The 12,244-nt window shown below is 42.0% G+C and overlaps 1 protein-coding gene across 4 annotated transcripts in view; it reads left to right on the top strand.

Moving 5' to 3' along the window:
* Positions 1-9,133, top strand: part of TCF7L2 (transcription factor 7 like 2) — a 170,532-nt gene extending 161,399 nt beyond the window's left edge. Inside the window, exons 11-14 of one of the 4 annotated variants that reach the window (XM_054276725.1) lie at positions 324-372; positions 923-973; positions 2,134-2,206; positions 7,788-9,133. In XM_054276725.1, coding sequence (XP_054132700.1) covers positions 324-372; positions 923-973; positions 2,134-2,206; positions 7,788-8,217 — 603 coding nt within the window. In that variant the 3' untranslated portion in view covers positions 8,218-9,133. The remainder of the gene's footprint in view (positions 1-323; positions 373-922; positions 974-2,133; positions 2,207-7,787) is intronic. The other 3 variants (XM_054276726.1, XM_054276727.1, XM_054276724.1) reach the window with 3 other exon arrangements.
* Positions 9,134-12,244: the final 3,111 nt, after the last annotated feature.

Genomic DNA, 12,244 nt, shown 5'->3' with positions numbered 1-12,244 from the left:
GCATGCAGGAGCATACACATGTGAGATGTTTTTGGCTTTGTGATGATCTTAGCTCAAAAGCAGCACCTTGCAAATCCTTCTGCCCTCACCTCAGCTGACTCAGAAAAGTCACTGGGTGGGCAGGCAGGGTCAGTCCTGGGGTGTGGCATCTCCTTGGGACCCCCCAAAGTTCCCTGCACAGGGGGTGAGCCAGTGTCACACTTCAGTGCTCCCCCTTGGGAGCTTCCTGCTCCAGCTGCAGCCTCATTACTCTGTGCCCTCTTGCAAGGACACTTCTTTGGGGCTTAATTCTAATCCTTCTCCTTTGTGTATGTTTTCTGCAGGGAAAGAAGAAGAAGAGGAAAAGGGATAAGCAGCCAGGAGAGACCAATGGTAAGTAAAGACAAGTCTAAACCTCTTGCTTAGTGGAAGTGTGGCAGTCCTGGTGTGACCCTTGTAGGTACGGGGGAGGTGGGCACAGGTCTCCTGGCCTCAGGGGAGCCAGTCCCTATGCTAGACAGCTTTTTATTTTTTTTAAATGCACTCCAATAATTCCCGCGTTACCGCCCTTCTAAACCTAGTAACCCAGCCATTGCATGTCAGAGCCTCCTCCTCCTTGCGCGGCACGGCCGGGTTTGTCCGCGTGGCTGCCGAGGCCGTAGCGCAGAGCCGTAGCTGGAATGCCTGTGCTGTGGTTTATCAGCCGTGCGCTTCCCGCGCGCGCGTGTGTGCGTGTCCGTGTGCGTGCGCTGTTAATTTGGGCTGTCCCTGGATGTCCTGATGCATGCCTTACAGTGGTAAATCGCACCCATCTTAAATTAAGGAGGTTTGCCATTCTATATAGGAAATTAGAAATACTGCATAGGCAATCTCATAGTCGATCTTGAAGAAGCCCTAACTTAGTTTTTTTGAAGCCTTTGTATAATTTGTTCTTTTTTTTCAGAACACAGCGAATGTTTCCTAAATCCTTGCCTTTCACTTCCTCCGATTACAGGTGCTAACGTCATTTTGAGTCATTTAAAATAGTTTATAAACTGCTTTTTAATTTTTTTCCTGCCATTATAGATTTTAACATTAAACACTTATGACATTAAGAAAAAAATACCATCCACACGTTTTGATAGTATTTATTATCTATATATCTTTATATCTATTATGTTTGATAGTATTTTTTAATTTTGTTTTTTGTTTTTGTAACAATTGCTATTAAAACAGTAATACAGTAAAAATAACGCAAGAGTTGTACTAACTGTGCAAATTGAATATGCAGTATTTCTTTAAAGAGACTGATAAAGAATGGAAGCAAGTCAGTAATGAACCTCCTTAATCTAATGGCATTTTTCATGGCTCCCACTAAGTCTTCTCACATTAGCATGCATACACATTTTTTATTATTATTTTAGTTTTGTATCTTTTTTTTTCCTTTCTGCTCAAGCCTGTTCATTGCAATTCACTAGCTGTACTAACTCAGCACCTTGCCATGCTTTACATTTTATTTTCTGGCTGATACTAACATACTCATTCCGCAGTCTGCTTATTCTTATCCATTCTTTTAAATACAAATTAATGAAAACAAGTAAATTGAATGTTATTCCAAAAGCTGCATTATCCCAGGAGATATAATTTCTTTTTTTTTTCCTTTCTTTTTTTTTTTCTCTTATTTTGTATCTGAGTTGAAGAAAAAAGCATGTTCAGGATCTAACTTCCATACTCAGCTTCTTTTCTTCCTTTTCCCCCCCTCTTAAAAAAAAACAAACAAAAAAACCAAAAAAGAAACCCCAGCCCAAATCAATCTTGCCTGAAACATCCTGCTAGACCAACCACAAAGACTTTCCTCTACCTGCTCTCTTAAAAGGGAAAGAAACAGTCCTTTATAAAGGGATACTGCAGCTTTAATTGCAACAGCTAATCTCAAGAGTTGAATAAAAATGTAATTATCACTTTTTTAAACTTTTAAATCAAAAGTCAATATTTGCAATTAATAACAAGGACATTGATTTTTATTCCCTTTTTTATTTTTATTTTTTCCTTATTTTTACCTTTCTCTTTTTTCTCCCCTTTTCTCTCTTCCTCTCTCTCTCTCTCACTCCCCCCTCTCCCCTTTTCTTTTTTTCCTCTCTCCCTTTTCTGCTCGCTTTTCTTGAACTCATTCAGACCTGAGCGCTCCTAAGAAATGCCGAGCGCGCTTTGGCCTTGATCAACAGAATAACTGGTGCGGCCCCTGCAGGTGTGTATAGTTTTCCCAGACTCGCTATGGCTGATTTGCAGCTGGTTTATTTGGTACTTTCCCCTTTTTTTCCTGCCTTGTTGCTTTGTAGCTCTGTGTTGTGATCTAGAAGACACAAGGGAGTGGGACACTGCCATCAGTAATCATCTCTCCGAAAGGGTTTTGCTTTTTTTTTTTTTTCCTTTGTTGGTTGGTTGTTTTTGGTTTTTTTTGCCTTCCTCTTTGCTGCTGCTAGCCAAAAACCCACTGTAAAACAGCATCAACCTTAAGCCCATCTGATCCGTGGCTCAACCACACTCCTGCCTTCCAAGCCTCCACCCAAGGACAGTGGCTCCCAAAGCCCTTGATAACGCGGCACCGAGTGCTGTACCCACACCACACAGGCTCGTGGCTGTGTCGGAGATTTTTTTTTTGGTTTTCCTTTGGCTCATTGTGAAAGTCCTGTTTTCCTTCCTGCCCTTGGTACGAGGGGAGATTACCAAATAAAACGGAGGTGATTGCAAGCTGAACGTAGCTGTAGCTGAGATGACGCAGACCAAATGAGCTCTATCCACCATTGTGTTGTATTTTTTGTGTTTACCTTATGCTAACAGATGCAAATACTCCAAAGAAGTGTCGGGCATTGTTCGGGCTTGACCGACAGAGTTTATGGTGCAAACCATGCAGGTATAAAACTACCCATTAGGCCTTTGGGGAAATAAAAGCAATCTGTCCTCTTAGTGCATTTGTGTGATTTTATTTTTTTAATCTTTTTTCCCCACTCCCCACCTTTCTCTCTCCCACAGCATCAATTGCTAATAATCTTTGATCTTTGGAATTTCTTGCTAATTTAATGCCATTTTCTCTCTTTCTTTACCAATAACCTCTCCCTGGTGGTAGAACTGGGAACAAGAAAACTCAAAGTCCTTAAACCTGGCGCTTTTTTTGGCGATTTTTTGTCATTTTTTTCCAGATTGTCAGCAAAATTAATGTTTAGCTGGACATTTATATTTTATCTTTCATTTGGGTCTATGTCCCCTACCTGCAGAGGCATTTTAAAAAAGGTTCTGGGATCTGCAGTACTAGTGGTTTTTTTGTTATTCGAGATGTAAAAGCCAGTGTTTACAGCTTATATTGTATTCATTCTTTTGGTATTATCTGAAAAATTAAAACAGCTACCTGTTGGCTACTATGCCTCTGTAAGGTTTATGTAGATATAATTTTTTAAATTATCCAAAATCTTTTTTCCTAATCCCAAAAATATATTTTTTCTTAAATTTTATCCCAACAAGTGAGCTGTAAACGTCTGAGCTCTAGACAAAACTAATTACAACTTTAGTAGCACAGTTTCCAGCATTAAAAGGAGTTGAAAGACATCAGAGAGCCCAAATTCCGGCAGCCCATGTTCTACTGGAGTTTAATTCTATGTGTAACTCAGTACGTACTTCTTTCTTGGTGGAGGGATACCGAGTAGTTCTTTTCTCATTCCTTTTTCCTTATATGATCGCATTTGGTTAAATTTGTTGTTTCTTTATTCTGATACAAGCAGTCTTTGAATTTGGAATATTATGATGGTAGGTATTTCAACCCAAACCACACTCTGTGTGTAGTGATTCCTCTCCCACATTTTCCCCTCTTACTCATGCCAGTCCCATGTGCTCCATCTCATTTAGAATGTAGCTCAGATGTCCATCGTATTTTGTGTATGCACGCAGTCTTGTCTGTGCTTAGTGTCCAGGACTGAGGGTGGTGGTTTGTGTCAGTGTACCATAGGAGGCACCAGAAGTGCCTCCTGCAGGTTGTGTGTTCTCCCATTTGAGGCATGGTATTATGGGGTGTTGGGGGTTAGATATCAGTACCAGGACATGTGTTAAACAAGGTGGGAAAGCAGCAGTTCTGTAGTGCTTGGAGGGAGAAGGGTTCAGTCCAGAAGAGCTGTGTAGCTACTTCACTGTGTCAGGAGTTTCATGCTAGCCAAGGACTGCAGTGCTGTGTTTAGTTAGGCTCTGTTCTGTGGTTACTTTGCTGCACACTATCAGCAGATATTTGTGTAGTCTAGAGATAGAGTATGTGAAGCATGTCAGGCTCTGCATGCCAAGTACCAGAACTGGGGGCACATCATGTTTGTGTTGCTTTATCTTTTCCTGGCTGCTTAAGTAAGCAACATACTTTTAAAACTACATTTTATCAGCAAGGAAACTTTTTATTTGGTCTGTACAGTGCTTAGGTTACATGTGAAGCATAAACCCTCTCTTAACTTATACCAGATTTTGGTCAGAAGTCTTTTCAGTGCATCAGGGACAACTTCAGTGGTATAGCTGATAGTTCTGGATTACTGATTCAGAGTCAGCTGCTTCTTTTTGTTTTGGTTTGGTTTTTTGTTTTGTTTTGTTTTTTCATGCATGGAGGCATTTTACCACTAGGTATTAGAGCATTTTTCTCCTAGTTCTGGTCCTAACCTTTATAACATTGCATTTGCTAGCATGGTAGCATTCTGTAGTACACCTTAGGTAGGTGCTAAAGATGTGCAGTTTGCTACTGTGGTGAAAACTGAGACATCTTTGCCCACAGCAACTGAATAAACCCTTGCACTCTTCTGTGGCTTTCACTCATGGCAATTGCAGCATTACAGGTTTCCTGGTGTTATTCCAGGGCTAGTTTCAAAAGCAGCAAAAGCGGGTTCAGGTCTGTTGTGTTTGCTCTACTGATGTAGCAAGTTAACACTTTCAGAGCAATGCACAAGTGAATAATCCTCATTAGTGCTTCTGAGGGGGCACTATGTAGTATTTTTGTTCCAGCCTTTTGGAGAGCAAAACTAAGGCACAAATAGTTCCTTAGATTTTTGCTTATTCCCCCTCACCAGAGCTGCCTGGTGGTCTTCATGCCTGCTAAAATCAGGCTTGCATGGTTTGGGGGTTTGCCCTCTGGACCTTTTGTCCCACTTAACCCTGACAGGTACATGACCACAGGTAACCATGGTGTGATTGGCACAGATTGCAGAAATATCTCCCCCCTTGAGCCATCATGATATAAGTAAATATTATTTTCAGACTACTGAGTGGCCACACTATTAAAGAGTTTGGCAAAAGAAGCAATATGCTCCCTTAATCCTAGTCAAAAGAAAATTACTTCAGGTAGCAGAGCAGTGGGTTGTTTTTTTTTTAAAGGTTGTTAGCTCTGCAAGCTAACAAGGTAAACCTGGTTTAAAGCTGCTTTGCCATGGGAGCTCTTTCTTTCAGGCCACAGAACATAAATAATATTAAAAAGAAATCTGAAATGCTGGCATACTAGATTCAAACTGCCTCCAGTTCAATAATTTACTGCCCTGTAGGTTCAGAGCAGTCCAGTTAAAGGACTTTTGGACCCCCATCAATGAGGCAGGCAGAGCTTGGGTCTCTGCTTGCAAGTAATTTTAATTTGGGGATGGAGAGGGAGTCCTGCAGTCTCCAGATTGTAAGAGCTCATCTTTCCTTACACAGGGAGGATTGGTGAGCTTTGTAGAGTTTAACTGTCCTGCTTTGCCACTGGAGCTGTACAGAAGGTCCAGACAGGAACTGTGCCCCTGGTAGTGCTGCACAGCTAAAGTAGGAAGCAGTGAGAGAGGAGAGGGGAGAACAGAGCAGAACTGTCCTTAGCCAAGAGCCAGATATCTCCAGTATTGTTTGCTGATGGTAGAATAATTAACAAGGTCTGTTTTGAGCCCACCAAATTAATTTTTTTCCTGTCTTTTAACGTTGCTCTAATAAAGCATGGTTTACAGCCTTCACTTGCTGTCTTCTATCTTTCTTTCTTTCTTTTTAACATTTAAGATGCATGGTTGTCTTTAGTTTTTAGCATGTATTGATCTGCAGGCTAACGTGGTTAAAACTCTAATAGCCCTAACCCCTTACCTTGCCATGTGGCACATGGAGCAGAATCTGAGGGCAGACCTGAGTCTCTGGAGAAAGGGATGTCACAGCACTGGTCCCTCACTGAAGCTGGTGAAAGATGGGGTACTGGGTTTGTTGTTCCCTTCCTGGCTATGGGAGATGATAGTTTTAACTCCAGGATCAAGGTAGGGTGGTCTCCTGAGAAGCGTCTCATTGCCTCAAGGGTGGAGCTTGGTTTAATGCCATACCTAGGGGAGAACACTGGTGGCCAGCAGCGGAACTGGTGCACCTCCTGGAGGGGGAAATGTCCCCTGGTGAGACTCAGCTGCTGTGCCACACTCAGGCACTCCCTCTGATGGAGTTGCAGAGCTGGGGTGATCAACTGGGTATCAACTGGAGAGGGAGAGCAACCTCCTCCTTCACGTTGGTGGCTTTGTGCAGCTTAGCTGAGCATCCAAAGTTCTCGTGGCAGAGCTGCTCCAGACAGGCTTTGTCCTATGCCTTGGGCTGTGACAGCACTTCAGCACCTCCCTTGGGAAGTGTGATTGTGGATCAGGGGGCTGAAGAGCCAGCATGCTTAGGGTCAAGGTGGCCACCGGGCATCATTCTGCCAGATGCTGTGGTTGTTTGCCTCATTACTTCTGTCCTACTGCTAGAATTGTCCTGCACATACTTGGCAAGAGAGATGGTGTGAAACTGTCATCTGTTTTCATTGCTCCTTTACATTATCCAGTGGACAGAGGGAGGAGAAAAGATCTCTGTCGGGTCACTTATTTATTTGAAGATGAGCAGCTCTTGCGAGACTCTCACATGCCCTGGTGTGAAATTAAGATCCATGTTGCTCCTCACCTTTGTACCTGTCGTCGTGCTCTTCACCTACTGAAATTGGATCCCACTCTGGATTTACATGGATGGCCTCTCAGAGGAAAATCCCCAAAATGCAGACAAGCAGCTTCCCAAATCTACCACTCTCCCCTAAAACAAAAAGTAAAACTGAGTCGATTTAAAGCCACAACCTGCAGGCCATACAACCAGTTATTCTTGTTATTTTGGATCATACTCTGTTTTTCCTGTTCTTTTCCTGTTTTTTTCTTCTGTTTGCTTTGTTTGTTCGTTTTGTTTTTATTTCCCCTCTCTCTCGTTCTCTCTGTTATATATCCCTTCTTTCTGACTGACATTTCTGGATTTGGTGTGGTTCTTAACAGAGGAGAAAGCAATGAACAGTAGTTTGCAGCTGATCTTGCCTCCCAAGGGCAGGGCACTGTATGACACCACAGGTGATGCAGGTGTAGCTGTAGCCCCCTTGAGTTGGACAGTGTTATGGGACATCTTGAGATACCATCAGCTATCCAGGGTTTTTATTTTAGGAGGATTAAGCTACTTTTTAATATTTTTTTTCCCATGTAGGAAAGTTTGTAGATTAGAACAGTGGGCTCCAAAACCCATTTATCTGGTTTTCTGATTATGAAAATAAGGAAAGGAGGCGGCCTGAAGAGGAGAGGGATGAAGAGACAATTAATTGGTGAATCCTTTCCAAATCTGTTAGTCGAGGGGAGATTCCCGAGCGGGTTTGGTGCTGAGGACACCCTGCCAGACCCCCAGGATGGCACGTGGGGCCAGGATGCCACCCATGCAGAGCCCAGAGTAGCTGACTGATGGCTCTTTGCTGTAGATGACTGTCTCCATCAGCGTCTCTGCCCTTTATTCATGGATAACTCTCTCCCTGTTTCTAGGAGAAAAAAAAAGTGCGTTCGCTACATACAAGGTGAAGGCAGCTGCGTCAGCCCACCCTCTTCAGATGGAAGCTTACTAGACTCTCCTCCGTCCTCCCCCGCCATGCTCGCCTCCCCCTCCAGAGACTCGAAACCACAGACTGAACAAACGCAACCCCTCTCGCTGTCATTGAAGCCCGACCCGCTGGCGCACCTGGTGATGATGCCGCCGCCATCCTCGCTCGTGCTTGCTGAGAGCGCCGCGAGCAAGCCCGGCGCCCTGCCCGCCGCCAGCTGCCCCAACGGGGCCCTGGACCACCCGCCGGCCGCCCTCCCGCCGGCCGCCGCCGCATCCCTCGCACAGCCCTCGACGTCCTCCTTGCATTCCCACAGCTCGCTGCCGGGGACACAGCCCCAGCCGCTCTCCCTTGTAACGAAGTCCTTAGAATAGCTTTAGCCTCGTTAGCCCTTTTGGTTTCCTTTCGGGGGGATTGAATTCTGTTGGTATTTGGGGTTTTGGTTTGTTTGGTTTTTTTTCCTTTTCTTTATTTTTTTTTTCTTCTCCTTGTTGTCGTCCGCTGTTTGTCGTCGTTTCTCGGTTTCGTTTTTAATTTGTGCCATGTGGCTACATTAGTTGATGTTTTATCGAGTTCATTGGTCAATATTTGACCCATTCTTATTTCAATTTCTCCTTTTTAAATATGTAGATGAGAAAAGCCTCATGATTCTGCCAAAATTTTTATCAACAGCTGTTTAAAGTCTTTGTAGCGTTTAAAAAATATATATATATACATAATTGTTATGTAGTTCCAATAGCTTAGTTTTAAAGACTGATTTTAAAAATTAAAAAAAAAAAAAAGAAGCAATTTTGAAGCAGCCCTTGCCAGAGGCATTGGTTCTTTATTATTTGTATTAAATACGAGCTTGCGAACCAATCATTTTACATCTGGTTTTTAAACCTTTAAGGGCACAACGAATGCGGTGCCGCTACTACTTCTTTTTTTTTTCTTCCTTGTGTGAAACAACCTTTATTGTGATGTTACTTGTTATTGTTTAAATGTACAGAAACAAAGGGTTAAAAAATGTGTTAATATACCTTGTTCCATGGTGTTGTTCTTTTTGGGGGAGGGGACGCTACTCAACAATTAAAAGTATCACAACGCTATTGGACCAGTAGTATTTATTGCTTTAGAAATTGCTTGTTGTATCTGTATGTTGTCCCTTTTTAAATGTTTTTTTCTTCTTTTATTTTTTCCTTGAAACATTGTATAAAGGGTTTTTTTTTTCCTTTAGTGTAAGCATCTTATATATAACAACTCATTTGTACAAGGTTTTTAAGTTTATATATAAATGTGTATATATATATTTTTTCCGGGATTCTGTTTTTGATTTGTTTTTGTGATTTTTTTTTTTTTTTTTTTTTTTTTTTTTTGCTATATGAAATACGGTTGCCACCAAATGGACATTCGCAGATGCATTTTTTCAAGGATCAATAGTGTAAAGAATGAAATTGCTTTAAAAGCCATTACACTCGAAAAGACTTGAAAATTTAGCAAGGGAATTTTTAGCAATGCTGTTTGAAAAATAGCAAGGTCCAAGTGTCTCCCGTTCAGAACTGCAGCTGAATCCCCTGCGACATTAGGACTGTAGGCTGTGTGCAAAATTTTTATGTGCCAAAATTCTCAGTGACTTTTAACTTTCTCCCGACAACTTTATTATTTTTTTTAATGCTGTAATTTTTTTGTTCATCATGTTTTGCTGTGATGTTACATAGGTAGATATGTATGTAGTTTTAATGTCACCTATAACAGACGTGTTTGGTAGCAGATTGTCCGGAAAGCATTTAAAATGAAGAGGTATAAACCCTTAAGGGCCAAATTCTGTATATTAGATTATTCATAAAAGGAAAATCAGACTGCCACTTTTATGTACACTTACTACATACAGGTAGGTAGCAAACTTAAAACAAAAAAAAAAACCTAGGCATGTTGATGTTGCAAAAAACGCTGTATAAAGCTGAAAAATTGTTCATCTGTTCATTCAGTGCCATTGTAGTTGACATGAAGCGATTGTAAAACTGTCTCAGATTTTTCTCTGGTTTATTAAGATGCTAACTATAACATTTTTTGTGAATACTTTGAATGTTTCCTAACAGTTGTGATGTTACTGTTCCGTTTTATGCTCTTATTCCGATTTTCATTTTTAATGGTTTGGAAGCCATTTTTTGTAATGAATAAATGTTCATGCTGTACAGTATCTGTAGCATGCAGTTCTGGATTAATAAAAGCAACTTAGTATGTGCAGAGAATGACTTGTCAACTCATTTATGCATTGACTGCATTTTATCTGGCTGGAAAGATTTTCAGTCCGACTGGAAAAATTCCTCGGGAAAAGAAGTGTGAAAATTGTGGCAAGTTGCAGCCAGCTCTAGTTGTGAGAAATCCCATTTCCTTTGGGTTCCTTGGGAACTCAATGGATTTGCATTTGCACTGGCCCTCTCCCTGCTCAGTGCTCTTGCATGAGTAGCAGTGATTAAAGATCCTTTTAATTTAAAGAAAATGGCATATCATTTGGCAAAAGGCAGCATGTGAGCTAAGGGAATGTCCTTCCCTGTGAAGTGAGCCTGACTGGTGGATGGATGGGAGATCAGGGCTGGTGATACCATTAATTTTAATGTATTTCTGTTTAACCTGGTGATCTCACAACATAGAGCTGGTGCCCTATAAAGGTCACACAGGAGAGCCCAGATAGCCTTAATTAGTAAAGTCTTTCTTCTGGCCTTAGGTTTTGTCTTCTGGATAGATTTGAGTCCGGTTTTGCATATATTTGAGCGGTTTTTTAATGCAATGAGCCCTTGCAGCACAGCCTGCTCTTGGTTGTGAGAATCCACCATCCACCTGACTGCAATACCTGCAGATGTTGCAGGATGGAAGTAAATTTATATGCAAAGATTCTTATTATGTTGTTGATTTGTTTGGGGTTTTTTTTTTAATAAGTGGCGATTTAAACTTCCTAATTTCCAGGATTCTGTCTCAAGTGGATGTCACCATAGGGCCAGTCATCTTGGAAAATGTCAGCCATGGTAATTCCTACACTTGAGGAGAATGAAGTGTAAAGGTGTTGAAGTAGGTTTTGTTCCGTGCCACTGTGCCGGTGCATTGCTCAGGTACTGCATTTCTGTTTGGTTGGTCTTGGCAGGCTCTGCAGAAAAGGTGAGTGTTCTGCAGAGACCTGGGAACAGGCTGTTCTGATAAGCCCAGCACTGGTGCTGTCCTTTCCTGTGGGGGCTGATAAAACCTGCAAAAGTGTCCATTGGCTGCACAGAAGGAATTTCTTTTGTGAGGGCCTGGGAGGTGCTGAGTGAAGTATAATGTGTAAGCAATATACAGTACTTTTAATTGCTAATATTTAATTACTGGTTTACAAGACAAACCTTTTCTTTGTTCAAGCATGTTAGTAATATAAATACATGAATATTGTTTCTTATGTCCTATTAGAAGGATTAAGTCGTGGTGAATTTTTTATCAAGCTCCATTTATCTCTCTTGATCCAAGGCTTGATGGTGTTTTTGTTGTGGTCTGACACGATGCTGCCCTTGACCTCAGTGGGACACATTCCCTCATCAACCACAACAGGCACATGGGCAGCGTAGGTGGGAGAGGGCTCTGCAGTGGGGAAAAGGACATTGCTGCAAAACCTTTTTGGAAGGTGCCAAATGTTGCAGTTGTTGGTAGCCAGTAAATTGAATGCAATGCTCAAATTACTCTCCGGCTAGTTAGGGTTTCTAGGGAGCTTTTTACTTCTTTTTCTTAAGTGTTTTGACTCTTGCTAGAGCATGGCCATCCATCAGCCCGACACATGTGCTGCATCTCTGCTGGGAATAGCTGCTCTCTTCTAAAGTAAGGAATAGTGCTCCAGGGAGATCTCTGAATGCCATGATTCAAAGTAGACACCATCAAGGTATGATTCATATATTCAGGAAAATAATGCGTTCTTTGCTCTCTGCTTTATTAGGCAAACTTCAGAAAGCAGAGTCCTGAAACACCATTCCCGTGCAGATTAGTTTTCCTTCTGTGTGTGTGGTGAGAGGCATGTGTTCCAAGGATACATTGAACAGGGCTTGTGAGTGGTGGAGAACTCATGCTGGGAACTTATTTGCTGTGGAAAACAATTGTATATCCCTGGGAAAGCAACTGCTTGTGTTTCCTCCAGGTTGTGCCTTGGCTGCATCCCTTTGAGGGATTGTGCCTTTAGATTTGCCTCCAAATTTCCCTTGCTTAGAGAGGAATTGAGCTGGGTCAAGGCTCCTGGGAGAAAATTCCATTATTTATATGTCCAGGAGTCCAGGTTGGTGGAAAGACAGCCCTGTCTATGCACTGTAGGTGTAAAATAGGGTGAGAAACAGGCTGATCACCCCCAGATCCACACCCGTGAGGGCAGCCACAAGAGTGGGGTGGTGCTAAAGTGGAATGGTCTGT

This window comes from Melozone crissalis, unplaced genomic scaffold (genome assembly GCF_028551555.1).
Source record: "Melozone crissalis strain CALT ecotype California unplaced genomic scaffold, PUWL_Pcris_2 ptg000019l_1, whole genome shotgun sequence".
Taxonomy (NCBI): domain Eukaryota; kingdom Metazoa; phylum Chordata; class Aves; order Passeriformes; family Passerellidae; genus Melozone; species Melozone crissalis.
This window is presented reverse-complemented; position numbering and strand designations above follow the sequence as displayed.